A 27,860-nucleotide genomic window follows, 5' to 3' on the forward strand; every position below is an offset into this window, starting at 1 on the left:
TAATGTAAACCCTAATGTAAACCCTAATGTAAACCCTAATGTAAACCCTAATGTAAACCCTAATGTAAACCCTAATGTAAACCCTAAACCCTAATCTAATTATTATATCTTAATCTTAACCTAACCATAATCTAGTGGTTAGATTAAGGTATAAAAATTTTTTAACTGTATAGTTATAGTTAGGTTAAGATATAATTATTATTTTAACTGTTTATATCTATAAATTAGAAAGATTAGATATAGTAGGTAGATTAATAACTGCAGGTTAATATATAATATATATATCCCCCTTATATAAATAATATACAAAGTATAATATATTTTTAATTATAGTATAGTAATATTCTGTAGTTTTAATTTATCTGTTTTACCTATTTTATCTACTCTATCTGTTTTATCTGCTTTATTTAATTAACCTGTACTATATATTTTATCTAAGAGATATACTGCACTTTGTAAAAGACTTTTATAAAATCTAGTATAAAAAAAATAATATTTATTATTAGATATACTAATAATATAATACTACTTTTTATACTGTCTAAAACAGTGATTATAATAGTATAAAAATTATAAAAACCAGGTTTTTATCTCTAAATAAGTATATGTAATATTTAAAGACTTAGATAAGACTAGATCTTCTATTACTAATAATAATCTATTTTTAGAGTTATTTTTAAAATTATCTATATCCTTATTTTTAATAATATAAAAGGTAGTAATCATCTTATTCTTCTTTTGCTTTTTAGATGTAAAGATAATTAAATCTAGATTAAGATTATTAAAAATATTCTGGTACTTTTTACTAATAGTAAAATAATTAGTATATATCTAAAGTATAACTGTTTTAATTATATTAGGATAAAGTCGGCTCTGCTGCTACTATAAAATAGATTTAAAGATACTAAAAGTTGGAATAGTAACTTATTATATATTATAATAAAAAGTTAAGAATCTTTTTTCTAAATCTGCTGTACTAAACTTACTATTTTATATACTGTTTTAGTATATTATTATAGATAGAATATAGTAGCTGTTACTAACTTTAACAACCAGTTAAAGCAGCAGAATAGATTTTTAGATACTAAGAATTAAAGTACTTACTTATAATAAACTTTTATAAAATCTATTAAAATTTTAAAAAATTCTGCTTTTTAGATCTGCTGTATTAAAATTATTATATTATATACTATCCAGGTGTGTTACTGCAGGCAGAATATAGTAGCTGTTATTAATATTAACAACCAGTTAAAGTAGTAGAATAGATTTTTAAATATTAAAAATTAAAGTACTTACTTATTATTAACTACTTTAAGATTTTTTAAAATTTTAAAAAATTCTGCTTTTTAAATCTGCTGTAATAAACTTGTTATTTTGTATACTGTTTTAATATATTATTATAGGCAGGATATAGTAGCTATTACTAATTTTAATAATTAGTTAAAACAGCAGAAGAGATTTTTAAATACTGAGAATTAAAGTACTTACTTATAATATACTATTATAAGATTTATTAAAGTTTTAAAAAATTCTGCTTTTTAGATCTGCTGTATTAAAATTGTTATTTTATCTGCTGTTTGGATATATTACTACAGGCGGGATATAGTAGCTGTTATTAACTTTAATAAGTAGTTAGAATAGTAGAATAGATTTTCAGATACTAAGAACCAAAATACTTACTTATTATTAACTATTTTAAAACCCTATAAAATATTAAAGAATTTTATTTTTTAGATCTGCTGTACTGAAATTATTATATTATATACTATTTAGATATATTGCTGCAGATAAGATACAGTAGCTATTATTAATATTAATAATTAGTTAAAGTAGTAAATTAGATTTTTAAATATTAAAAATTAAAATACTTACTTATAATAGACTATTATAAGATTTATTAAAGTCTTAAAAAACTCTGTTTTTTAAATCTACTGTATTAAAGTTATTATTTTATCTACTATTTAAATACATCGCCGCGGGTAGGATATAGTAGCTGTTATTAACTTTAATAACTAGTTAAAGCAGTAGAATAGATTTTTAGATACTAAAAATTAAATTCCTTATTTATAATAAACTATTATAAGATTTATTAAAATTTTAAAAAATTTTATTTTTTAAATCTGCTGTACTAAAGTTGCTATTTTATCTACTTTCCAGGCGTGTTACTGCAGGTAGGATATAATAACTGTTATTAACTTTAACAACTAGTTAGAACAGCAGAACAGATTTTTAGATACTAAAAATTAGAATATTAACTTATTATATACTATACAGCTGGCTGTTAAAGCTTTAGAAAATTCTACTTTTAAATCTGCTGTACTAGGCTTTGTATTAGTATTACTAATCTGGCCATATAATTTTAAAAACCTTTTTTTTTATTTATATACAGAAATATAGATAGTTCTAACCACCTAAAAAATTAGTTATAAAAAATTAAATAAAAAACAGTTATTCCAGCAGCCTATTTTTAAAATCTTAAATTATTATTATATTATTACTTTATCTACTATTCGGCTGTATAAGTATATTGGAGCTAAAGTAGCTTAACCTAACTATTATATCTTAATCTTAACCTAACTATAACCTAGTAGTCAGGTTAAAATATAAAAAATTTTTAACTGTACAGTTATAGTTAGATTAAAATATAACTATTACTTTAACTATTTATACCTATAGATTAGAAAAATCAGATATAGCAGATAGGTTAATAACTGTAGGTTAATTTATAATATATATATTCCTTTTATATAAATAATATACAAAGTATAATATACTTTTAATTATAGTATAGTAATATTTTGTAGTTTTAATCTATCTATTCTACCTACTTTACCTACTTTATTTAATTAACCTGCTTTATCTGATTAACCTGCTCTACCTAATTAACCTGCTCTACCTAATCCTATAGTTACTTTTAATAAATATAGAAGGTCTGTGCAGAGGGCGGCAGAGTACTAAAAAAAACAAACAGTAATATTAATATTTATATATTATTTAATATCTAAAAAATAAGCAGAACTATAAAAGGTTAGAATCTAACTAGTCTAAACTTATTATAAAAAACAGCCTATTAGTAATATATAAAAGCTGGCATCTAGCTAGCTTAATAATAAAAAAAGTATAGTATAAAAAGGATTCTAAACTATGCCTGGTAAATAAATTCTATATTATATTAACTATTAGCAACTATTAGTTATATTAAGATAGGTTAAATCTATTTATTTAGCTTACTACTTATAGAAAACCAGCAGCTGCTGGTTGCTCTATTATATAATTAATTCTACCTACTTAGAGACTGTAACCCTAAATATCTATCTAAGAAATCTATTTAAAAAATTAGCCTAAGAATCTGAAAACCTGCTGTATTTCTGATTAATATAATCTTATATAGTATACACAGTATAAAGCTATTAGGTTTATATTCTATTTCTTTTACTAATAGTACAATAGTTATTTTTAAAATATATATTTAAAAATAGTTTGTAATAGATTAGCTGTAGTAGCTGAACTAACAGCTTTTTTTATATCTTTTTATTAGCTAGATTAAGTAGTAGTTATATATAATATAATACATATCTATTTTCTAATTAATAATTTAGGTTTAATTTATTTAAATAATCTATACTAGGTTAACTTAGTTATAGCTGCTTTAAATTAGTTTAAATTTAACTTTATACCAATATCTGCACTTTGCCGGCTTACTAAAAGAAGTATTAAAATATAGGCTGGTAGGGCTGGTATAAAACTAATATAGTAAATATAGGCAGGGGTAGCAGAAATAAGCTACAGAATCAGAATAAGCTAAGAATATATATAGAATAATAAATAAAAATATAGTTTAAAAAGCTATAAATAGGATCAGAAGCAGGCAGGTGGTTATAAAGGCTGTATATTATATATATAGCAGTTAAAAAAAATATTAAGATTACTGGAATAGAATAGGTAGAACAGATAAACAAAATAAATAAAATAAATAAGATAGATTTAAAGATACTCCAGACTAGTACTGTAATAAAAAGGGTTAGAGAAAAAAGAGGTTTTAGAAGTAATATAAGACCCGCCCAGCTACAGATTTAAACTGTAGATCTAAATTAATACTTATATATATATTTTAATTAAATAAAAATAGTGTTAAAGAGGGTGTTTAGAAAGGTGCTTAAAAAAATACAGACTATTAAAGTATAGGCTGGCTGGGTGGTAGAAATAGTAGAACTAGCTAAAAAGATTTTAATAACTTATTTTTTTTATTTTTAACTAACTACTTAGATTAGGCTATTTTTAGATTTATAAATAAGATATAGCTTAAAAAGCTACAAACAGATTTAAAAATAGATAGAAGATTAAAAAGATTGTATATTACATACCGGGCGGTTAGGAAAGGCAATAGGTTATTAAAGTATTTAAAATATACAGAATAATCTAAGTAAACTAAATAAATTAGATAAGCTAGATATTCTAGATAGACTAAGTATCTTAGATCTATACTATAATATAGATAGATACTTAGATAAGTGTAAGTACAGATCCTACTACACCTACTAAAAAAGTGTATTATAACAACTTAACTAAAAAAAAACCCACAGGTCAGGCCCTTATAATAATTATATTATATATAGATTAGACTAGAGATGCTAGGACTAATCTAGTCTAAATTTATTATATTTTACAGTTCTATAGCCAAACTGTTTAAAATCTAAGATTAAAACTTAAACTTAAAAGTTATTAGGCTATTTAACTAGTTTGGCTGATTTAGTCTACTTAGCTAATTTATTATATATAATTATACTATTAGAAAAAAAATAGTACTTAGTATAATCTTATTTACAGTAGATAGATTTATATATTATACTTATCTAAGTAAATTATAAGTAAGTAGATACAGTATAATCTTAATTTATTCTAAATACTAGTAAGTATTAAAAAAATAAAAAGTAAAATATAGCCCAAACTGTTATCTACTTTTATTATATATATATATACAACATATATATAGAGTACTAATAGGAATAATTAAATATAGTAATAATAAAATTAACTTTCTAATATACTAACAGAATAATAAGTAGAATAAGTATATTTAAAAGTAAAAAAGGCCAATAGACTAAAAAATAATAGCAAAAGCTATAGAGATCAGATTTTTTAGACTTAGAAAAAAATTATAAGACTAAAAAAATAAGTAGAAAATTAAAAGTTGGGACCTAGTTACCCAGCTGGTCTAAATCTATTATAATCAGCTTAATAGAAGTACTCAACAGTATATAAAAACTAATATATATCTAGTTATATAAAAAAAAAATCTAGTATTATATAGATCTGGTAAGTAAATAATATTATAATACCAGATAGTTTTACTTATAAGTTAAGATAGATATAAATAGATATATTAAGATTCTGCCTGCTTAGCTTACTGCTTACTAAAAACCAGCAGCTGCTAGTGGCCCCTAACTAATTAGTTAGTATAAACTTAGATTATTAATTTAAATTACTAATAACTAATTATACAGCTTAGCTTACTACTTACAGCTGTAGGTACTAGTAAATAGGTCCCTGCCTATCTTTTTATATTTAGCCTTTTAATTTCTAAAAAACAAAAAGTTAATAATAATTTTTTTAGATTAATTTTAAATTAGGTTAAGTTTTGTCTACAGCTTTAACAACCAGTTAAAGCAGCAGAATGGATTTTCAGATATTAAGAATCAAAGTACTTACTTATAATAAACTATTATAAGATTTATTAAAATTTTAAAAAATTTTATTTTTTAAATCTGCTGTATTAAAATTGTTATACTATCTGCTGTCCAGGCACATTACCGCGGGCGGAATATAGTAGCTGTTATTAACTTTAACAACCAGTTAGAACAGCAGAATAGATTTTTAGATAATAAAAATTAAATTACTTATTTATAATAAATTATTATAAGATTTATTAAAGTCTTAAAAAATTCTGTTTTTTAAATCTACTATACTAAAGTTGCTATACTATATACTATCTGGGCGCATTACCGCAGGTAAAATACAGTAGCTGTTATTAATATTAACAACTAGTTAGAACAGGAAATTAGATTTTTAAATACTAAGAATTAAAGTACTTATTTATAATAGACTAATTTAAAACTCTATAAAATTTTAAAGAATTCTACTTTTTAGATCTGCTGTACTAAAGTTACTATACTGTATACTATCTAAATATATTACTATAAGTAAGATATAATAGCTGTTATTAATTTTAACAACCAGTTAAAGCAGTAAATTAGATTTTTAAATACTAAAAATTAAAGTACTTACTTATAATAAACTACTTTAAGATTTTATAAAATCTTAAAAAATTCTGCTTTTTAGATCTGCTGTATTAAAGTTACTATTCTATCTGCTATCTGAATATATTATTATAAATAAAATATAGTAGCTGTTATTAATTTTAACAACCAGTTAGAACAGTAGAATAGATTTTTAGATACTAAGAACCAAAGTACTTACTTATTATTAACTACTTTAAAACTTTATAAAATCTTAAAAAATTCTGTTTTTTAAATCTGCTATACTAAAATTACTATACTATATACTGTCCGGGTATATTACTACAGATAAAATACAGTAGCTGTTATTAACTTTAATAACTAATTAAAGCAGCAGAATAGATTTTTAAATACTAAAAATTAAAGTACTTACTTATAATAGACTATTATAAGATCTATTAAAATCTTAAAAAATTCTATTTTTTATATTTATTATACTAAAATTACTATTTTATCTGCTGTCCGGATATATTACTATAGATAAGATATAGTAGCTGTTATCAACTTTAACAACTAGTTAAAGCAGTAGAATAGATTTTTAGATACTAAAAATCAAAGTATTTACTTATAATAGACTATTATAAGATCTATTAAAGTTTTAAAAAATTCTGCTTTTTAAATCTACTATACTAGAGTTGCTATTCTATCTACTGTTTAAATATATTACTATAGGCAGAATACAGTAGCTATTATTAACTTTAATAATTAGTTAAAACAGCAGAATAGATTTTTAAATACTAAAAATCAAATTGCTTATTTATAATAGACTATTATAAAATCTATTAAAATCTTAAAAAATTCTGCTTTTTAAATTTACTATATTAAAGTTGCTATTTTATCTACTATCCGGACGCGTTGCTGCAGGTAGAATATAATAGCTGTTATTAACTTTAATAACTAGTTAAAGCAGCAGAATAGATTTTTAGATACTAAAAATTAAAATACTTACTTATAATAAATTATTATAAGATCTATTAAAATCTTAAAAAATTCTGCTTTTTAGATCTACTGTATTAAAGTTGCTATTTTATCTGCTGTTTGGGTATATTACTATAGATAGAATACAGTAGCTGTTATTAACTTTAACAACTAGTTAGAGCAGTAGAATAAATTTTTAGATACTAATATTCAGAATAGTATATATTTATACCTTTTTTAATAAAATACTTAAATTATAGAAAGTTCTGCTTTTTAGATCTGCTGTTCTGTAGTTCTTTCTATTTATCTTAGAATAAATAGGATTGCCTAGATAAATAGGATAAAAAAGCTTGGTATATATCCCAATCTGGATTTTATATTTATCTATATTTAAATTAGATAATATTTAACTATAATCTTCACCAAGCTATTACTCACCCAATATAGATGGTATAGATTTTATTTTTGTAGTTTTAAAATGAAAATAACCTCCTCTATCCAGATATCAAAAAATAATCTTAAAAACCCTATTCTTAGCATCTGAAAATATATGCTGATTTACTATATAGATTGAATCACAACCTACAACAGATGCAATCCCAACAACACCTCATCTCAAGCCGCGTACCCGGTGTCCTCCTCTCCTCTAGATTCCCCATCATTCGCGATGCTTCTTGAAGATCCCAGGCAGTCCAATCCACAGCAAAAGAATCGCCACCGAAAGAGCCAGAATGAAGGGCTCAAGGACCTGAATTCCGGCCGACTGAGCTACCACTCCAAACACAAACGGAAGAATCGCTGCTCCCCCGCTTCCCACTGCAGCCGCAAAGCCAATTCCGATAAGGTGCAGTTTCCGCGGGAGGAGTCGGGTCAATGTTACCACCGCGGCCGGAAACAAAGGTCCCAGGAAGAAGCCCTGGATGGCAACCGCTACTGCCGAGGTGTAGAAATTAGGCACCAGCCAGAACACCAGGCAGAAGACGATGGTCAGACCGACATACATCTACAGTAGCCATTAGAACCCAGGTCGTTATTTTCAGATCCGCGCTGGCGGGAAAGCAAAAAAGGTCAGACAGACCATGATAGCCAGTGCTTCTCCGATTTTCGGGGTGATGAATCCTAGCAGCAGTCGTCCTAGCGTTATTCCCAGCCAGAAGCCTGTCGCTGTCAGTCCGCTGGCGAAGGCGCTTCCGTGCCGAACCTGCGCCATGAAGGTCACAATCCAGCCACCCAGGGAGACTTCGATTCCGATATATCCGAGGAGAAAGATGGCACAGAGCCAGGTGATTCGCGCGTAGGGCCGCTTACTGAGTGCTATTCTGAGGTCGGTTCGCGTGTTGGCGTTGGATTCTCTCGATTGGAAAGTGGCGGCCTGGAATTGAGAGCCATCAGCACCCCAGAAAGCTGCCATGCAGGCAGCAAACTCGGTCACGGCTAATCCGATCTGAGCCAGATTCAGTCAAATCCAGCGAAGCAGCAATAGGAGAATGCGTATTGAAGGCGACTCTCACCATGATATAGTAATATTCCCACCACGACAAATGGGCCTTCGTGATCAACGAGGTCGCAATGAGCGGGCCCATCAAGGCCCCAGCTCCATAAACCCCATGCAATATACCCAGCAACTCGTTAGGGTTTTCCATATTGCCTAGCCAGGCATTCCACGCTGATTCCTCCAGTCCGTTTCCGATCCCAGTGAAGACGAAGGCGACGACAACCACAGGGAATGGGGGATGCAGGCAGTTCACCACGTACGAAGCAGTATGACATACCGGGGCGAGGAACGCGGTACCCTTCTGCCCAAATTGGGTGTGTAGATTGTGGCTCGCCAGAGCGGCGAGCACGTATCCGACCACTGGAGACAGGAAAATTAACGAAACAATTGTCTCGGAGAGGCGATAGTATGTTTTGAACTGAATGATCTCATGCTTCAGCAAATTTGAAGGAGTAAATTTGTGACCGAAAAAAAGGAAAGCTTACATAGGGAATTAGTGCCTTTATATTAATTAGTAACCACAGCATAATCAAGATGAAAGTGTACAGTACTTACACCCACAGCGCCATCGCTCATGCCGACAATGAGAAAAGACCAGCACACCGCAACAATCCGCGTGATATTGCGGGATGATGCATTCCATTTTTCTAATGGAGGTATTGCGCCTTTATCCTGTATGGCGCACGCCCCTGGAATCTCATCCCTGCTGCATTGCCTGCAGGTCCTGTCGGGCGTATCCGGCGGCTGCGCGGTGGGCTGAGGTTGAAGTTCTACTGCATTGTCCATCTGAGAACGTTCTACACGATTGTGCGAGTAGACACTGTGTATTTCACACATAAATTTATATTTCAGCAGAAAAAATGAGTGTGGGGAAGTTCAAACATAAGAATGACGAGACGACCGTCCAGGATGCTTCAGCATTGTGTACAGTTATATCATTAAATATGTGAACCACGTGTACTTCCCTGACTAGAGTGCCTTTTGATTTGTTGACTTTTGCAACAACCGCGCCAAACGTTTGACAAGCTGGGAAGTCGATCAAAGCAAAGCACTAGGACTATGAGGACTTAGTGGAAAGAGCCAAGCTACGGGAATAGATCAGCGCTATACCTTTCTTAAACAAGAAGAGGCCGCGCTTATCAAGAATTCTTTATCTGGCCAATTATAATAGTAGCTGTTTCGACAATTGCAGTTCCCTTGCCCTGAAACTGTGATAAAGCCCGCTTGTGGATCTCCCCGTCCATACCCGCTCTTATTGACGCATTGAAATGAGACTAATGGTTTCACAAGAGATAACTGGGGCCACTAGCTATGACCCACTAAGCTCATAAGAAATACAAAAAATGTGAACCTAGTTTAAAGAACAAATTCCCAGGTCTCTGAATAACAGACTTCCTTTCACGCCACTATTCCTGCGTACTTAAAATGCTCAACTTGGCCTGAATGGGGGGAAGGGGATTGGGGGGGGGGGGGGGGTTAATCACTCCAAATCCCAACTCAGCTTGTGACATACATTGCAAGTACTAATAGTAATTATTTGAGAATTATATGTACTGGTGTACCCTACAGCAGGCGGCTGGCTAAGTAAGATTGTAAGTGAGCAGTAAAGGGGCAGGTGGCCATTCACTGTAGTCAACAATAAGGGATGGTTGTTATTTTAATGACATGTGAACACAGGTCACAGCAGCTCTTTTTTAGGGTGGTGTGGAATGTTCACCATACACATGATGCTAAGACTATTACTAAACAGTTTTTATTCTATACAACCCTATAAATTATTATTCTTTATTATTAAATTTTAATTTTCTTATATATTTCTACTATTTTATTATAAATAGTATTAAAAGTACTTTCTAAGTACTTATAAATAATAGACTTTTCTAATATAATTAAACTTAGTTTCTTAGAGAAAGACAACCCAGCCTAGAAAATTGAATAAAAATTTATTCACTACTTAATAAGTACTTAGTGATTAAGTAGTTATTAAAAATATACTATCTTTAATTTTTTAACTTAGATAAAGGCATCTTTTTTGTTATACAATACCTGTGGTATGCGGCCGCCAGCTCCCATTCCAACACTGATTTTGTTGCTGATTTGTTGGGCTTTTAATCCGGATTCTTATTGTTACGGGACAGACCCGCAATACTTACTGTATATGACTGCAGTCTTTTTATCTTCCCACCGGACCTCCGCAATCTTTTTATTCTCTAACTATTCCTTTTTGTTTGTACGGCATACTTAGGTTAGAACTAATCTAAGTTTATTCTATAATATTAGGAATAGTTTACCTATCTACTAGTAATAGTAATTAAATAATTACTATATACTTTAGAATAAGAGTTTTACTAGTCCTGTTCCAACCTGTCTGTTTTATCTAATTATATAATTTTTTTTTTATAATATCTGAATAAATACCTTTTATTCTGCTAGTACAGTAGTTTTAGTAAGAACTCCAGAACCAGCATACTAAAATCTAGCAGCTATATACCAATCTAAATATATTTTGCACTAAGATCTAATAGTTTTATATATAATAAATTATATATTTAGTATCCAGAACCTGCCTGTCTAACCTGCCTTGCTTTAACAGCAAGCTATATATACTATATATATAGCTTTTTTTTATTAAAGCAAAGCTATAATCTAACCGACTTTTTAGAGCTAATACTTTTAACTATATTTAGAATTAATTAAAACAGTCTTAACAGGCTTTAGTCCTGCACCTCCGCCAGCTTGCAGAAGATAAATAATTCTAAGATTTAAAAAATATCTTTTAATTTTTTATATAATTATATTACAACCTGTGTGAATAATAGGAAGCTATCCAATAATTTACTTTATGTTATGGGACGGATGGATTGTGCTAATTGAAATGTGCCTTAGAACAAGAAGAAATAGCTGAGGAGCTATTTCACCTGTTTGTATAAAATTCTTTTATGTGTGCGCTAAGCTAGTATTAGTTTAGTACTTAGTATATAAGACTTTAAATGCCAACTGGTATCTAAAGCTGAGTTCTATAACAGGGCCTTAGTCCTATAATAAAAGCCCCCCCCTTTTTTTTTTAATATCTTTTATAGCTTCTGTTTATATAAACAGCTGTTTAGGGTCTAGGGTGACAGTTCTGTGCTTCAGCCTCTTTTAGGTAATATTATAGCTGGTTAGTAGGCAGTATATATATAGATAGAATCTATATTACTTATTATAGTACTTTTTTCTGTATAAACCCCTCTTATTTAGTAAATACAGCAATCCCCTAGTAAATAGAATCTCTTCTTCCCGTACGTTTCTTTTTTTATCTAGTGAATATAGTAATTTTCTAGTAAATAGAATCTCTCTTCGTACTATTCACACGACCAGTTCCGGGGGTGTAGTCAGGCTTAGCCTCTAGTATTGTGTAGAGTATACAAAGTACTATATAAAAAAGCCACCCCCCCCTCCTTGGCTTTTTTTTTTTTTATATATCTTTTTTTTTTTTTTTTTATTACCAATCTGTTTTTTTTTTATCTGTATAATTCCTGTTATTTCCTCTACTTATTAATATTATACCTTCTCCTTCTAATACTGGGGCTGGTAAGCCTGAATACTCAGATAATATACTAGTTTTTATTTACTATAATCTTTTCTAAATTTTTTTTACTTTTACTAACTATAATTTACTTTTTGTATTTGTATAATATGTAATTATTTATAACTTCTATACTGGCAATACAAAGTACTGGGTTACTATATAATTAATAGTATATAAAAATAAAGCTTTACTTTAACTTTACTATACTCCAGATCAGCAGTATATTTGGTGTTTTTTTTGCTATAAATTTAAAATAAAGATTAGTACTTTTACTATAGCTTAAGTAAAAAAATCTAATAGTATTTTTATATAAAATACTAATAGAGTTAGATGCGTACCGGGCGCCTTTTTTATATTAACAGCCTCCTAATTATATCCTATAGTTTAGTAATACTATATTATTATAAGTATAATAATTAGATAAAGTTCCGGCAGACTGTACAGCTGTCTGGATAGTAGAACAGGGCCTGTATAGGCTGTAAGTTTAAAGATTATAGTATATATTATAGCTACTATAATCCGGATAAGTCTAAATATAAGCCCGCGGCTATTACTGCTCTTTCTTAAAATATTATTAAAAAATTAGTAGATTAAATCAGTATATAAGCTGGATTTGGTGTAGTAGTATTTAATTCCTTTATTAAATTAAGCACAGCTCTCCTTAGTTAGTTTTAAAAAATTAAAAGATGGCTTTCCTTCTTTTTTTTTTTTTTTGCTTTTTTTTCTTTTTTTTATATTAGGTTCGTACGAACCAGAGCTGAGGGGGAAGAGTATTAGTATAGTTTTTTTTCTATTTCAGCTTTTAATTATTTAGTAGTTAGTTAGGGTTTGGCTGGGACTGCAGCCGCCATTTTATAGCTGCTTCTGTATTATTAAATACTAAGACTGATTCTTAGGTTGGTTTTATATAGCCTTTTTATTTAATAAAATACTATAATTGGCTCTTCCGGCCTTTTATTATATACTGTTTGTTAAGGATTTTTTTAATCTTATATTCTTTTTTACTGTTAATTATTATAGGCGGTGGTTGTAAGTCTTTTTTATTTTATAATAGTAATATATTATTAGCTGTCGGACGAAATAGGTTGATATAAAATATAAAATAAATACCCTTTGGTATATTAAGTTGTATAGTATATAATCCTATTCTTTTTAAAATAGTATATTTTATATTTTTCTAATCTAGCTTTTTATTAGGGTGATTTGTACGGATATTTTATAGGCTTAACTATATCTAGTTGCCCTTTTAATATAATAGAACAGCTTATTAGGATTAATTAGCCTGTTTTTTAGTATTCTGTTATATATAGGCTATAGCACTTTGGGCCTAGTTTAAAGTATTATATATCTTTTATATAATTATATCTTTTTATTGGGTAGGGCTGGAGGCAGCGACCTTTAGATCTATACTTTAAACTATTTTCTAGCTGTTTAGATTTAACTTATAACTATAGTTTAGAAAAAATAGTAAAAATCTTATAGCTGTACTTATACAGCTGTTAATTACTAATTCTACTAAAAACAGTAGGTTTATTTAGTTTTTTTAGTTATAGTCTGTATAAGCTTTTAGATATACTTTAATAGTACTATTTATATATTCTATTACTTTATCTGTTTAAAAATAATAGGCTGTAAATAATCTTTTAGTAATCTCTAATAGATTATATACTTTTTTTTATATACAACTTATAAACTGGGTGTCTTAATCTAAGACTATAATTTTTAAAAAGCTATATTATTTAAAAACTGTTTTAACTAAGGCCTTAGCTGTAGCTTCAGCAGTAATTTTTTTTATTATATAAAATATTACTTTTTTTATTAGTCTGTTTATAACTATTAAAATATTTATATACAACTTGCTTTTAGACAAGTTAGTAATAAAATCTATTATTAGTTTTTACTAGAATTAATTTAGTATTAGCAGTAGCTTTAGTAATTTATATTTTAGTTTTTTTTATAGTTTTATACAACTGCAGATATTACAGTTTTAAATATATTTTTATATATTCTAGAATATATTAGGCCAGAAGTATGTTTTATTAAAAAAAAGATAGATCTGTTCTTAGCTGGGATGTTTTATAATAAAAAAATTATAGTTACTTTAAATAAGATCTATATAAAGTAATTTATAGTTAGAAATTTACTGTTTTTTTTAAAAGTATACCTAAGCTCCTTCTGTTGAATATTTGTTTAAAAAAACTTTTAGTTTTAGCTGGAATAAAAATTTATATATTTTTTTTTATATAAGTTTTACTAGTTTTTAATAATCTGTATCTGCTGCTAGAGTATAGGTCCAGCTGTTTTTAGCTTTATTTTCTGGCTTTAGTAGTTCTATAATAATCTACTGTATCTGTTTTAAAAGATCTTTATTTAGTTTTATACTATATTTTTATAACTGTACTAGGGCTGCAGTAAGTAAACCAGTCTTTAGTTTTAGATTTCTTTTTAATATTCTATTAAAGATCTGTATTATATAAAATAATATTCTAGGATTTTATTTGTTGGATATATTTTGTTTTTATTATAAAAAAACATCTGCTTGCTTATTCTCTATTTCTTTTTAATAAACTAGTTTAAAGTTAAATCTGTTTAAAATTAAGTTTTATTATATATATCTTTCTGTAAGTTTGCAGGGCTTAAAAAAGTATTTTAAATTTTTATAGTTAGTAACTACTGTAAACTCTAATATTAAGTATAACTTAATATTCTAAGCTTCTAAATACTGTATAACTACTAGCAGTTTTTTATTATAGATTTTATAGTTATATTTAGCTGGTATATTCTATTTAAAAAAGTAGATGTAAGAATACACCTTTCTATTTTTATTTATTTAAAAAAGTATTTTTTCTGTATTATAGTCTAAAAAGTCTGTCTTTACTACTGTTATATATTTAGAATTAAAAAAACAGAGAATAGGCTTAGTTATAAACTTTTTTTTTAATATCCAGAAGCTGGTCTCGCACTCTTAGATCTATTAAAAGGGCTGATTTTTTTTAGTTAGATTTATAAATAGTTGTACAGTAGCTGAGAATCCAGAGATAAATTTACAGTAAAAGTTTGCAAATCTTAAAAAGCTTTAGACAGCTTTTACTAACTTAGGGCTCTTCTATAAGGTAATTGCCTTAATCTTTTTAGAATTTATTTTAATATCTTGCCCTATACGTACGACAAATCTAAAGTAGAAAGTTTCCTTTCTTTTAAACTTATACTTTTTAATATCTAAGAATAAACTGGCTTTCTTTAGTTTCTGTAATATTTTTTATATGTGTTCGCGGTGCTTTTTAATATTCCTATTTATATAGATTAATATATTATTAATATAGGCTGAATAGAATTTGTTAAGGTATTTATATAGTACCCAGTTAATATACTTTTCAAAAGTATTTAGAATATTTACTAGTTTAAAGAGTATTATTAGCTATTTATATAGTCTATACTGTATATAAAAGGCTGTTATTTATTTTTAACCCTCTATAATATAGATTTTATAAAAGGCGGATAAAATATCTAGTTTAGTAAACTATTTTACTTTTCTAATTTGGTTTAGGGTCTTGTAAATTAGGGGAAGCGGGTAGTAGTCCTTTTTTATAATTATATTAAATATTTAGTAATCTATATAGAATCTTAATTCTTCTTCTGGCTTTTATATAAAAAGTACTAGGGCTGCTGCTGAAAAGTAACTAACTTATATAAAGTTTTTTTCCAGTAGTTTAGTCAGTTTGGACTGTAGGATTATTAGTTCTTTTTAAAACATATTATAAAAAGAGCCCTATAAAACTTCTGGCTTTTTTCTATTCTAATATACAAGCTTGATTTTATAGTTAATATTCTTTTTCTGGTATAGCAGTAGTTTCTCTGTATTCTCTAGTTGGAAGAAAGGCAGAAAGTTCTGATAATATTTAGAAAGTATTATATATAGGTTGACTGCCTTTTTAGTTTGGAGTACTTTCTAAATATTAGTAAGTAAAACTATAAATACTTCTATACTTTTTTTAGATCTTTTCTACAGATAGTCTCTAAGTCCTATTCTTACAATTGGCTGAAGTTTTAGATTTGTATATTATAGATATAGTAGGTTTCTTAGTCTTATTTTGGTTGTATATAAAAATAATTATTTTTAGCCTGGTTTTAGAATACTATTATAACAGGACAGCCAGCTTTTTCCTAGGATTAGATTATATCTAAGATTGTTAGGTATTATATAAAAGTATGCTTTTTTCTTAGTATGGGATCTTATATTTATTCTTATCTATATAATAAAGTAGATTAGTATTTTATTATCTAAGATTTTTTATACTAGTCTTAGATTAATACTAATAGTCGACAGGCCATTTACTTTAGTAAATATTTTATTTATAATACTATAGGTTAGGTATTTTAAGTTAATAAGAGTACAGGCAGTTACAGTAAGATTTAAAATAGCCTTTACTAAAAAAAGATATATAACTATATGTTTTTTTTTAAAACTTTTCTATTTTCTTTTAGTTTTGTCCAGCGATTTTTGTCTAGATATATAACTTTATACTAGACTTTTTTTTTTCTAAGTTAAAGTCTTTATCTGATAAGGGATACTATTTTTTTTATTACTAAAAAGTAGGCATAGCTGCAGCTATACTTATTAATTATATAGTAGGTTTTAAAAAATATTAGTAGATAAAATATTTATTTTATCTGTAATAAAAGCAGTAATCTGCTTTGTATTTTTTCTATATTTTACTGGGTGTTACTTATTAAGCCTGTCCCTAGAAGTTATCGGTTGTTAAGTAGAAGTAGTATTTTCTTTACTATACAGCAGCTATCTAAATGGGTTTCTACTCTATTAGTTTAAAACTCGGTTTGTATCGCGCTGGCGCGGTCTTAGTATAGCTTTTTTTAAAAAAAAAAGATACTTTATTAAGATTGTGGTTCACGCAGTGCAGTTAGTTATAATATCCTTTATATATAGACTTTTAGGAAATTCTAACTAATCTTTTAATAAACCTCTAGTTTACTGCAGTATTTAGTATGGCTTTTTTCTGTTCGTCCGACTAATTATATCCTCCTACCTGTAGCAGAGCTTTATTAAAGTTATTTAAAAATTCTTCCAGTTTTATTCTTTCTTGCTTTATTATATTAATCCAGTTTAGAGCTTTTTATTATATATTAGGGTTTCTAAATACTTTATTTATTACTATAAGTATATCCTCTAGTTGTACTGTTTCTATATTTTAGAATTTAATCTAAAGAAAAATCTGTTGTACTGCACGTCCGTGTAGTCTATTATAAATATAAAAAACTTATTCTAGTCTAGTAAGATAGCAGTTTCTGTCTATTATAAGCTTTATATATATATTTAGTTTAAATGGTTTGTAGTTATATTTGTCTTTCCTATTAAATAGCTCTATATTAGAGTGTTGAGGGTGGGGTCTGTAGTTTGGTTTATACAGTTACTGTAAAAGGTTTTCCTTTAATTTACTATTAATAGTAGAAGTTGTATTATAACTCTGTAATTTATTTATCTACTTTTTAAAAGCTAGTTTCTGTTTTGCTATTTCCGCACGGAGGCTGATTAGCTCCTATAAAAAAAGTTGTATATTATTATATATAGCTGCAGACGCTGCAGTTGGCTGCAGTCCTTTCTAATCTATTTATTTTATTATTCTAATAATTTTTTTAGTTTTATTCTATTCTATTTGTACGCCTAGTCGGGCTCTGTCTAGGGCTTTTTTTAATAAGCTATTTCTAATGTTATAGGACGGATGGATTGTACTAATTAAAACATGCCTTAGAATAAGAAGAAATAGCTAAGGAGCTATTTTACCTGTTTGTACAAAATTCTTTTATATGTGTGCTAAGCTAGTGCTAGTTTAGTACTTAGTATGCAAGGCCTCAGGTGCCAACTGGTGCCTGAAGCCGAGCTCTATAACAGGGCCTTGGTCCCATAACACTTTAATATATTAAAAAAATAATAAATTACTTATTACTTATTTTGTATACTTTAAATAACTTTTATATAAAGCTGATATAATTGCCTAGCTGGATATCTTATATATAACCATACTCTACTAGGGATTGCAATTAAACCTGCACCAGACCTTAGAAAACTTTAATAACTTAATATTTAATTATTTATATAATAAATATATTAAACTTATTTAGTATGCCGACTGGTGTACTATCCAACTGATTTCTAAATCTACTACTAAACCTATTTTAAAGCCTACTATACTTACCCAATCAGATCTAATAAATATAAATCTAATAAAAATATTTGCAGCTTGTTCGAGCTTATTAGTTTTATTTATTACATCTATCTTATCTTACTGTTTTTATTGTTTTGAGAATAATCTTTATCTGTATTATAAGTTAAATAACTACTGGATTTTTAATTATAAGAAGCCTTCTAAAATTTAGAATAAAATTTATATAAAAACTACAGTATGTAGTTCTATACTCAGCGCCTGCTTCAGTAAACAGTCTTTTTTAAAGATCTAAATAAAAAAAGGGGTACTGTTATAGAATAGATTTATAATATTTATTGTATATAACTGCAGTTTTTTTATCTTTCCACCGGACCTCCGCAACCTTTCTGTTCTTTAACTATTCCTTCTTGTTTGTACAGCATGCTTAGGTTAGAACCAATCTAAGTTCATCCCATAACACTTATATCAGTATAAAGCTGACCCCTTTTTTCCAAGATATATATTAGCACTTAAAATCCTTAGGGGGATTAAGAATCCCTAAGGATTAGTCTTATGATTAATAGGAGACTACTTTTGACTGCTTTTGCCTTGCCTAACTAATATGTCTACTGCGTCAAGTAGTTCCTGACATGGGACCAAGGCCCTAGTATAGAGCTCGGCTTCAGGCAGCAGTTTGTGCCCGAGGCCTCGCATACTATATACTACAACTAACGCTAGCTTAGCACATATAAAGAATTTTGTACAAACAGGAGAAATATCCTTCCAGCTATTTCTTCTTATTAGAAAGCACATTTCGATTAGCACAATCTATCCGTCATGTAACAGCCGAACTACATAGAAATATAACTATCAAAATGTTCCAAAGACTTTGAAGATAATTAGATAGAATATAAAAATTTTAGAAGTATCCTATTAAATTAAAATATTTTATATACTGCTGCTGCTGGAAAGCGTTCTTGTAACTAAATAAATATTACTTTATTAGATTTTTATTCAATATTCGAATAATTCAAGAGTAGTTGCTAACTATTAATGAATTCAGGTAACTACCTAAATATAAGATTTATCATAGAAAAGTATAAAATAAAAGGCTGTTTCAAAATATAACCAAAAACCTTTATTACTATTTAATTGTTTATATATATTTGTCTATCACAGTATAAGCCTAACATATCTGCTTTATCTTCTGTCTAACCGGTCCCACCCCAACCACCCGGATAAATCATAAGATAAATATAAATCGGGACCCTCCAGATTTTAAACTTTATTTGAAGAAAATAGTGTTAGGTTTAAAGAAGTATAAAACTATACTAAAATGCAGTAGTATATTTCTGAATAATCTCAGACTGCCCAGCGATCCTTAGAATCAGGACCAAAGCGGAGTATGGTCCGGTTCGGTCCGGCCCGGTCTTTGGTCTCTGTGGTTATTTAGAGTCTAATCAGGATCAACTCATTGTTAAACATAAACCGTCCTCAAGCATAGGCATAGCCATGAACCTGGTTAACACCCTCAGCCGCCCCTAGCCATCCCACACGATCCTTGACGAATTGCTCAATCCGAGGCTTTAACTTTCCCTCGTGCAGGTTGAAATCGTCTACTGTCCCAATGCGTAGAATGCTCATTCCGGGAAAACCAGTCCCAACACGGTACATCAGGGAGCCGCAAATTGAGCAGAAGAAGTTGGTCATGTTGTTCCCCGTGCCCACAGTCTTGGATTGGCTATATGATGATAGTGATTCACGGCCGCGCTCATGAACCAAATAATCGTCATTGATTGTAAAGTTCGAGGCAAACATCGATGCGGTGATTTTGCGGCAGTCCGTACAATGGCAAATGAAGGTATCGACTAGGCCGGGGCCCTGGGTTGGCTGAAGGTATTGCCTTTTGTAAGAATAGGAAGAGTAGGGAGGCATAGATCAATGGACTTACAAAGCTCAGCTGGACAGCACCGCAGAAGCATGTAGCTGTTGCTCTGTCACTGTTAGACCATCCATCCTGTCGGGCGCCAGCTAAAGGAAAACATGATTTGGTTGTATCGCTATTTGGGGTAGGTGTCATGGTGTGGATGCTGTTATTGAACTTGTAAAACAATAATAATGTATGTCATTTGTATTCGAACTGTGTTATTCTAAAATGGAAGGGATACTTATACGTTCTTCGATTCGCTGGTGCTTAGCAAGCCTCTATTGCGGAGCTGCGGAGTTGTGTGACGGATAAGTTGCGGACTCGGAGTCGCGGGCATCTTAAGGATTACTATCATTGATTAGCTGACAAATTTGAAGCTTGAATAGTTAACAAAGAGCTGCTGACCAATCTACTGTATGTTTATTACTGTTTATTTTGTTTTCAATCAGAAATTCCCTTTGTATCTGTTTCTCCTGATCTTCCAAATCCAAATTGGCTGAGGGAGAAATGTACCAAATTGCATGTACCTTGACTGGGTCTGTGCTGTTTCGTCCCTCTGGATAAGGCTGTCAGACAACAGGGGGGAGCCAACAGCCATGGATCATCATGACCTCTGTACAGCGGGTCAGCCTAGGCTGATGCAATCCTCTCAATGATGGCTGAGAACACAACATATGTTAAGATGAGGAAGTAACTAGCTTGTAGCTGTTTTGCAGCACCTGTTTTGGGTTGTTGCAGAAAACATGAGTCACCGCCCCACGAGGTTAACTGATTTCAAATCAGGGTCCTTGGCACTAACCAAAAACAAAGCAAAAGTAGAATCGAGTTGTAAGCAACGCGGCTTAAGTGGCTTTCCCCTTGCTAAAGCACTGACAGTGTGTAAAGGACGAAACGTCTGACAGCAGGAGTTGCTCCTATTGGTGGGAAGACAGACACATACCGCTTTGTTATCAGTCCGCACTGCTCCGCAACTCCGCCGCAGTTCAAGTTGGACAAAAGTGGGGCGTATTGACCGACTTCAGCCAGAGTTAGTAGTTTCCAAGAACCAGAACAGGGTCAATTGGGAGTATTGAGCACCATCATTGGATCTGTGCTAGGGGTATAAAGCATCTTATACTACCCACCAACAACAGTAACTGCTTGTCCCTTCTTTGTGCTACATTTCACTTCTATGATCCGATCTTAACTTACAGTCTCTGCAACCGAGTGCTTCAATCTTTTTCTTGTTGTCTTTACTAAAAATCACAAACACTCTGCGCGGATGGCAACAGTCACTACCACCTTCAACGCTCCAGCGCCTCCCGCCACGTCTGTGGCGCACACAATCAATCCAGCATCGAGCAGACTTTTCGAGCCGTTACAGGTGGGCAAGATGACGCTAAACCATCGCATTGTGTTCCCTCCTTTGACCCGAAATCGGAATGACGATGACCATACCCCGCTGCCCTTTATGGCCAAGTATTATGCCGACCGTGCGTCGACGCCAGGAACACTTGTCATTTCAGAAGCGACTGCTGTCTCCCATCTCGAAGAGGGCCAGGAAAACACCCCGGGCTTTGTTACGGAACGTCAGGTTGCGGCTTGGAAACATATCATTGACGCGGTCCATGAGAAGGGGTCCTACTATTTCCAGCAGATTTGGGGAATGGGCCGGGCCTCTCACCCAGAACTTTTAGCGAGAAAAGGCCTGAAGTACCGTTCCAGCAGCACTGTTCCGATGGAGGGTGTTGATGCCATCCCCGAGGAAATGACAGAGGAGGAAATCTTGGAAGCCATCCAAAGCTTTGCGGATACTGCTAAGAGAGTCATTGCCGCTGGGGGCGATGGGGTAGAGGTTCACTGCGCCCATGGCTACCTTCTTGATCAATTTCTCTCTGATGCCGTCAACAAGCGCACTGACAGATGGGGTGGATCAACAGAGAACCGTGCAAGGCTAGTCCTGGAGGTTATTAAGGCAGTAGTGGACGCTATTGGTGCCGACCGAGTCGCTCTGCGACTCTCCCCCTATGCGGCCTTTCAGCAGGCTGAGAAAAAGGACATCCACGGACAGTACCTCTATGTCATTGCGCAGTTGAAATCAACGGTGCCGCCACTGGCTTACTTGTCTCTTGTGGAAGCGACTGGGGACCCAGGAGCACTGATCTTTGGAGGTAAAGCTGTCAACCAGGGGCAGACCTTGAACTTTATACTAGAAGCTTGGGATAACCGGTCTCCAGTTGTTGTAGCGGGGGGCTACCATCCCGAGACGGCAGTCTGGGCTCTTGAAGAGCGATACAAGAAGTGGAACACATTAGTTGCTTTCGGTCGTCATTTTCTGGCAAATCCTGATCTGGTCTTTAGAGTCCGGCATGGGATTGAGCTTAACAAGTATAACCGGCCGACTTTTTATCTACCAAAGAATGAGGTCGGCTACAATGATTACGCATTCAGCAAGGAGTATCTGGCCGCACAACAGAAGGTATCTCACTGAGGTTTATGAGGTCATTGGATATTAGACTAGGTGTTATAATGGACTGTCATAATCTTGATAAGCCTCAATATGCTGGATTGTTTTTGTTTTTTTTTTCTTAATAGAGCAGTTCGTGTTCGAAAACACCTCGCTGGCTGACAGCAGCCAGTCTATAGCACAGCGGATCACAGATGCTACATTCATGTTTTCTCTGAACCGATTGTTCAACTACATTTGCTCAGTTGTATCTCTCCAAATAAGAAACTCTTATAGCCTTTCGAAGCTAAAAATTATAGGAAAGGCTTCCAGGAGGGCTGCAAAACAGGTAGGTATTTTAACAACGCAAGCAGTCTGCGTTCTTGGTATCACCTGAATTGAAACTGTGGTGGATGCGGGGTGGTCAACCTTTTTATTGTTGGAAAGTGGGTGTCAATAAATCAAGGCCTTTGTTACATCTCGGCTCAGGGCCGGAAAAGTGCCTTGTAGCCACATTAAATCAACCTCTATACGCTACACTGGCGATAAAGCACAGAATATCGACAGGATCATCATTTGTACTAATCTTAGAGATAGACCTCTCTAGCTATGCCTTTGCGTTCTGCGCGCAAAAGTCAAGGTTTCTCGACGAGGATTAGGCCTCCACAGCCGTAGCCAACAAGCACAGAATCCCGGCCTCTTTTGAGGAGAACAATTACTTCGGCAAACTTCACTTCCTTATTTCAGCTTCCAGACATTATCTATTGTGATAGTCGGATGCTACCTAAAATGAATTGAGAAAAAAAAGGGTGAAGGTAACATGCACAGAAGAATAACTTTACACTTTTACTATTCTAGATTTTAAATTTACTAGTATAGTTTATATTGAGTGATTCTGGTGATTGTTTCCCTGTGGTGCAATTGGACGAATGTAGATTTAAGCTTTCTTTGGCAGGGTGCAGGGGCATCGAGGTGGTTGCCCAACTGGGACTAGTAACTTCTCGCACTCCAAGCCCCATTCGGCAATCCCGCTTACGGTCCCCCCGCGGGGCTGTGCTTTCAATCACCTCTGCTTTGTTCACCTGAGATCCTCCAATCTCTTATAAAGAGACACTCCAGTCGACACTTCTTTCCAATTTTCTTGACACAACTCTCAGGCTGTTGAATAAAAGAGATCCTAGAAATCATCATTGCTTACCATCGCCACACCCCACACCACACCACACCACAAACCACGATAATGCCCCGTTCACAATCAGAACATGGAGGTCCCATTGGCACCTTGGTCCATGGAATCACCTCAGGCATTGGTTTTGCAACCGAGGTTCATGGATATAAGAAGGCAAGGAAAGCTGGCAAAGAGAAGCGGGTTCAAGAACAGCAAGTGCAGGATTCACTAGAGGAACAAGAATTATCCCTAGAACAATCCGAACAGCAAAATGTATCCCGTTCGGCCTCCCCTTTGCCTCCGCCATACACAAAAAACGGTCTTAGCGAGAACCAGAAAACTCTAGCCGACTCAAACACTGCTCAGAATGACCTTGAGTATTCGTGGCAGCTCGACGAAGCGCAGGAGCAGGTCATGAAGAGCCCCGAGTATACGCCTAGGAAGAGCAAACAGGGAACTGCCAATCCAGACAAAGTGGTTGCCGCCTTTCTTCTTCGTCGTCCTCCTCCTGAAGTTCCGCTGAGTCCCAATACCGCACTTCCTTACCCGGTCGCGATTCCTCAGCGCCGTCCCAAGGACAAGAAGCGCGGGTTCATCCGCGCCTATGCTCCCGACCTGGAATCCGTAGGCATTGACCAGGACACCTGGTTCGACATGATCGAGACATTGAACGAAGCAAGCCTCGCCAATCCGTGGATCAATGCCATCAACCTGGCATCGATAGCGGCAACCCCGCTGCCCTTCGCAATCTCCACGGCCATATCAGTGGCGATCATGGTTGCTACCGATGTTGCAATTGAGGCGCAGAGTCGGTATCGGTAAGTATGAACCTTCCCACTACTCATTTTCTTGTGAACCAGTTGGTACTGACAAAAAATCATTAGACAAAACAAAGCCCTCGACAAGCTGAATCAGGACTTCTTCCGACCGCGTGGGCTCTACTGCCTCGTAATGACATGGGACGCTACAGCCTCCGACGCCCGCACTAATATGGATGTCAACAGCACCATCCAAAATAGGATGGACGGCCAAGGGCGGATGTCACATCAGTTCCAGTTGTCGAGCGGCGTCACTAATGGCATCGAGTCAATCCAGACGGCGGAGCTCGTCTTCCCGGGTCTTGACTTCCTCGCCATGGCGTCCAAGGATGAGCAAGCGGGCTTTAAGAAGAGGATGGCGCGCGGAAAGCAGTTCCTCGATGATTACCTGGATCGCCGGGCACAGGCCAAGTTTGTGAGTATCACCAGGTTCCTGGTTCTACTCATCGTTGGCTGGTGACAATCTGACTGACTGATATACACCTGCTGCAGCTCGCCGAGAATCCCGACAGCCATCTCACCCAAGCTGGAAAGCCAACATTTGCTTCGAAGTACAGCGATCCTACGCATCCGATCCACAATAGTCTGTCTGGGAGCGGGATGAGAGGAGCTTTACAGCAGAGGTGTGGCTTGGGCGCCCGGGACGAAGTAGAACGCGGTTTAGGAGGACGACGAAGCGGTGGTGGTCTTCTCGGGCTGGTCAATCTGGCTGCTTCCCAGGTGGCGGCCTATCGCGATCAGGGAAAGGCAAATCCCAACCACACCAACCGGGAGAATCCAGGATACTTTGATGACCATGTGTACCAGCAACAACAGCTTTCCCGTGCTACGACTGGTCGGCGTACAGGCGGGGGTCTCAGCTTGAAGAAGCTACTTGCTTCGGTATGGGTCTTCCACTTGAGCTTATTCCTTTCCTGCTTGATGACTGACAATGCCTAAAGAAAGTACTTTACTTGATGGTTGTTAATATGCCGACGGAAGAAGAATTAGCTCGAGCGCGAACTTTGACTGCTGGATGGAGTATTCAGGGACACCAGCAGGAATTATAATGATATTGGTATATTCAGCCTGGTCGGGCTTGTCATTATTTAATATGTTCCAGCCAGTGCGCCAGTGCCTACTGCTCAGCGCAACTGTTCTCTGCGAGATTTTCAAGTACTACATTACCTTGTTGACCGGTGGTACCAAGAAATCAAGTAAATCGGACGCATTTTCCTCAATCCCGAGCAGTTACTGCCCTATACTTTCAGGTGCCACTGAGTTCAATTGGGCAGGCAAAAACTGCTGGCGAAAGGGAGGCTGTCGCGGACACTGTCCGGCGTCAATGCCCATTAGATTCTCAAACACCGGCCCTCCATTCAATCCTTTGAATCAAAGCTCTTCCAACGCGTGCTCTGATGGGACAGCTCCAGTACATCTAATTTTCAAGGTGTGACTGAAGCCTGAACAAGTCCTTAAGGTCGTGATCACCCTGATTCATGGTGCCGCGGTGAGTATGCCGGACACCTGAACTCGAGCCTACCCAATAGCCCCTGGATCCATATCTTGTCATCTTCATTATAATGATACAAGCGACAAATATGAACCCCCAACCGAGCATCACCTGTCCACCTCACTCACATTCGTCATAATCAAGCAGCCACTCGGTTTCGTCCAAGCTGTGGCTGTGCAAACTATTTATCGGACCTCCCATCCGGTAATAAAGGCTTGCTTCAGCGGGGTCTCTTCAATCCATTTTGGCCACTATCCCGCTGGAAATGTCTCGAACAACACACCATGGCAGAATAGACGTGCCGGTCTCGGCTGCAGCTTAGTACATGACATTTGACAAGTCCGTCCAAGTGGTTCAGATATGGCTAGATGGCGAGGCGGAAATCGATAGGTCTGCTGCCGGTAGCCTGCCCAGGCTGAACCGTCCAACTGTCTCTACTAAGTAGGTTTACTCGCTGCGCCCGACTTTCTAAGCCTAGTTATTATTCTAAGCCTAGTTGTTATTGGTCCATACCTACACCAAAAAAAAAAATAAAATAGTCTTAGGTCAATAGCACGCCTTACAGCTTGGCTTATTTCTTACTGTTGAACTTGTCGAATTATGAGCCGTGCGCGTAAAGTGCTGGTAAACAACTGCCTGCCACAGGTCTTGATACTAACAATTCCAGACCAATGTACTTCGATCACCCTTCTTAATTCCAGTATGCTGGCTCGAAGAGCTACTTTGCATATGTAGTGTAAGTCTGGCCGGACCGAATTGTCGAAGCTGCCGAGGCTAATTTCAAAATAAGTAAAGGTTATCCTAATAGACCCAGATGCTGTAACCAAGCGATAAAATATCCGTCCTCTTGGATTTGTGCGCTGCCATACTATAAGTCCCATGTAGAAGCAGAGAATTGACGTCCTTGTTATGCATTGCTTGTAGTCTATTCCCTATCCACGCTTATAAATGTCATCCTGGAAAATTGATTCCCTGATAGCCGTCCTGTGATTCAGATAAAGCTATTCGTGTTACATCGGACATGCATTAATCTTTGTCTAAGCACCGGGATGGTATATTCCAGTCGGTGGTTATGATCCTACGATGGCCGCGTCATTATTCAGCTTTTATTCCTGTTGAGGAGTCACAGAATCTAAAGTTTTTCTAGGTCCTGCCCATAGGAGCAGTGCCTTATTAACATCAAAGAAATATTGCGGCTCGAACCATAGAATAGATAACAAGTCGAACGCCAACCCTATTTGTGCGAGGCCTGAGGGGTTGCAAAAGACACCTGGACAAGCCGAGTCTGCTCGGCCCCTGTAACCACCTGGCATGAGTTCAGAGTTTCTCACTGCAAACAGTAGTCGATTCAAAACTAGATATCATCTTCTATTGGCTTACAAATTCAAAATACCGGGAGTTCTGGTATATGCATGCACCATTTGCTGTTCCATACTTCCCCTGTTACTACAGCCACGACGGTTGTTAGTCGCGTGAATTCAGAAGGGGCGTTTTAAGTATCAGCATTTGATCGGCTCAATCACGTTTATTAATGTATTAGCTTTAACTGGACTCAGAAGAGTAGTGGCGCAATCCTGTTGTTACATCGC

General features: G+C 33.7%; 4 protein-coding genes across 4 annotated transcripts; 2 read left to right on the top strand and 2 right to left on the bottom strand.

The window, feature by feature from the left end:
• Nucleotides 1-7,872: 7,872 nt before the first annotated feature.
• On the bottom strand, nucleotides 7,873-10,435 carry BO82DRAFT_398094 (MFS general substrate transporter; the record flags this gene model as incomplete). Its single annotated transcript, XM_025639001.1, has 6 exons — nucleotides 7,873-8,217; nucleotides 8,293-8,658; nucleotides 8,726-9,127; nucleotides 9,195-9,209; nucleotides 9,265-9,495; nucleotides 10,427-10,435. The coding sequence occupies 6 exons, from the start codon at nucleotides 10,433-10,435 to the stop codon at nucleotides 7,873-7,875; spliced, it is 1,368 nt and encodes a 455-aa protein (XP_025495968.1).
• A 9,319-nt stretch (nucleotides 10,436-19,754) lies between these two features.
• Nucleotides 19,755-20,656, bottom strand: BO82DRAFT_350587 (GFA family protein). The gene is made up of 2 exons (XM_025634196.1): nucleotides 20,393-20,656; nucleotides 19,755-20,331 (listed from the first exon to the last, which is right to left on the bottom strand). Exons 1-2 carry the CDS (start codon nucleotides 20,519-20,521, stop codon nucleotides 19,936-19,938), a joined length of 525 nt encoding a protein of 174 aa, XP_025495969.1. The 5' UTR covers nucleotides 20,522-20,656; the 3' UTR covers nucleotides 19,755-19,935.
• Nucleotides 20,657-21,529: 873 nt separating this feature from the next.
• Nucleotides 21,530-23,003, top strand: BO82DRAFT_350588 (alkene reductase). Its single transcript, XM_025634197.1, has one exon. The coding sequence runs from the start codon at nucleotides 21,630-21,632 to the stop codon at nucleotides 22,836-22,838; it is 1,209 nt and encodes a 402-aa protein (XP_025495970.1). The 5' UTR covers nucleotides 21,530-21,629; the 3' UTR covers nucleotides 22,839-23,003.
• A 945-nt stretch (nucleotides 23,004-23,948) lies between these two features.
• On the top strand, nucleotides 23,949-25,986 carry BO82DRAFT_428786 (uncharacterized protein). The gene is made up of 4 exons (XM_025640475.1): nucleotides 23,949-24,779; nucleotides 24,846-25,194; nucleotides 25,272-25,661; nucleotides 25,721-25,986. The coding sequence occupies exons 1-4, from the start codon at nucleotides 24,034-24,036 to the stop codon at nucleotides 25,826-25,828; spliced, it is 1,593 nt and encodes a 530-aa protein (XP_025495971.1). The 5' UTR covers nucleotides 23,949-24,033; the 3' UTR covers nucleotides 25,829-25,986.
• Nucleotides 25,987-27,860: the final 1,874 nt, after the last annotated feature.

Source organism: Aspergillus uvarum, assembly GCF_003184745.1.
Source record: "Aspergillus uvarum CBS 121591 unplaced genomic scaffold BO82scaffold_5, whole genome shotgun sequence".
NCBI lineage: Eukaryota > Fungi > Ascomycota > Eurotiomycetes > Eurotiales > Aspergillaceae > Aspergillus > Aspergillus uvarum.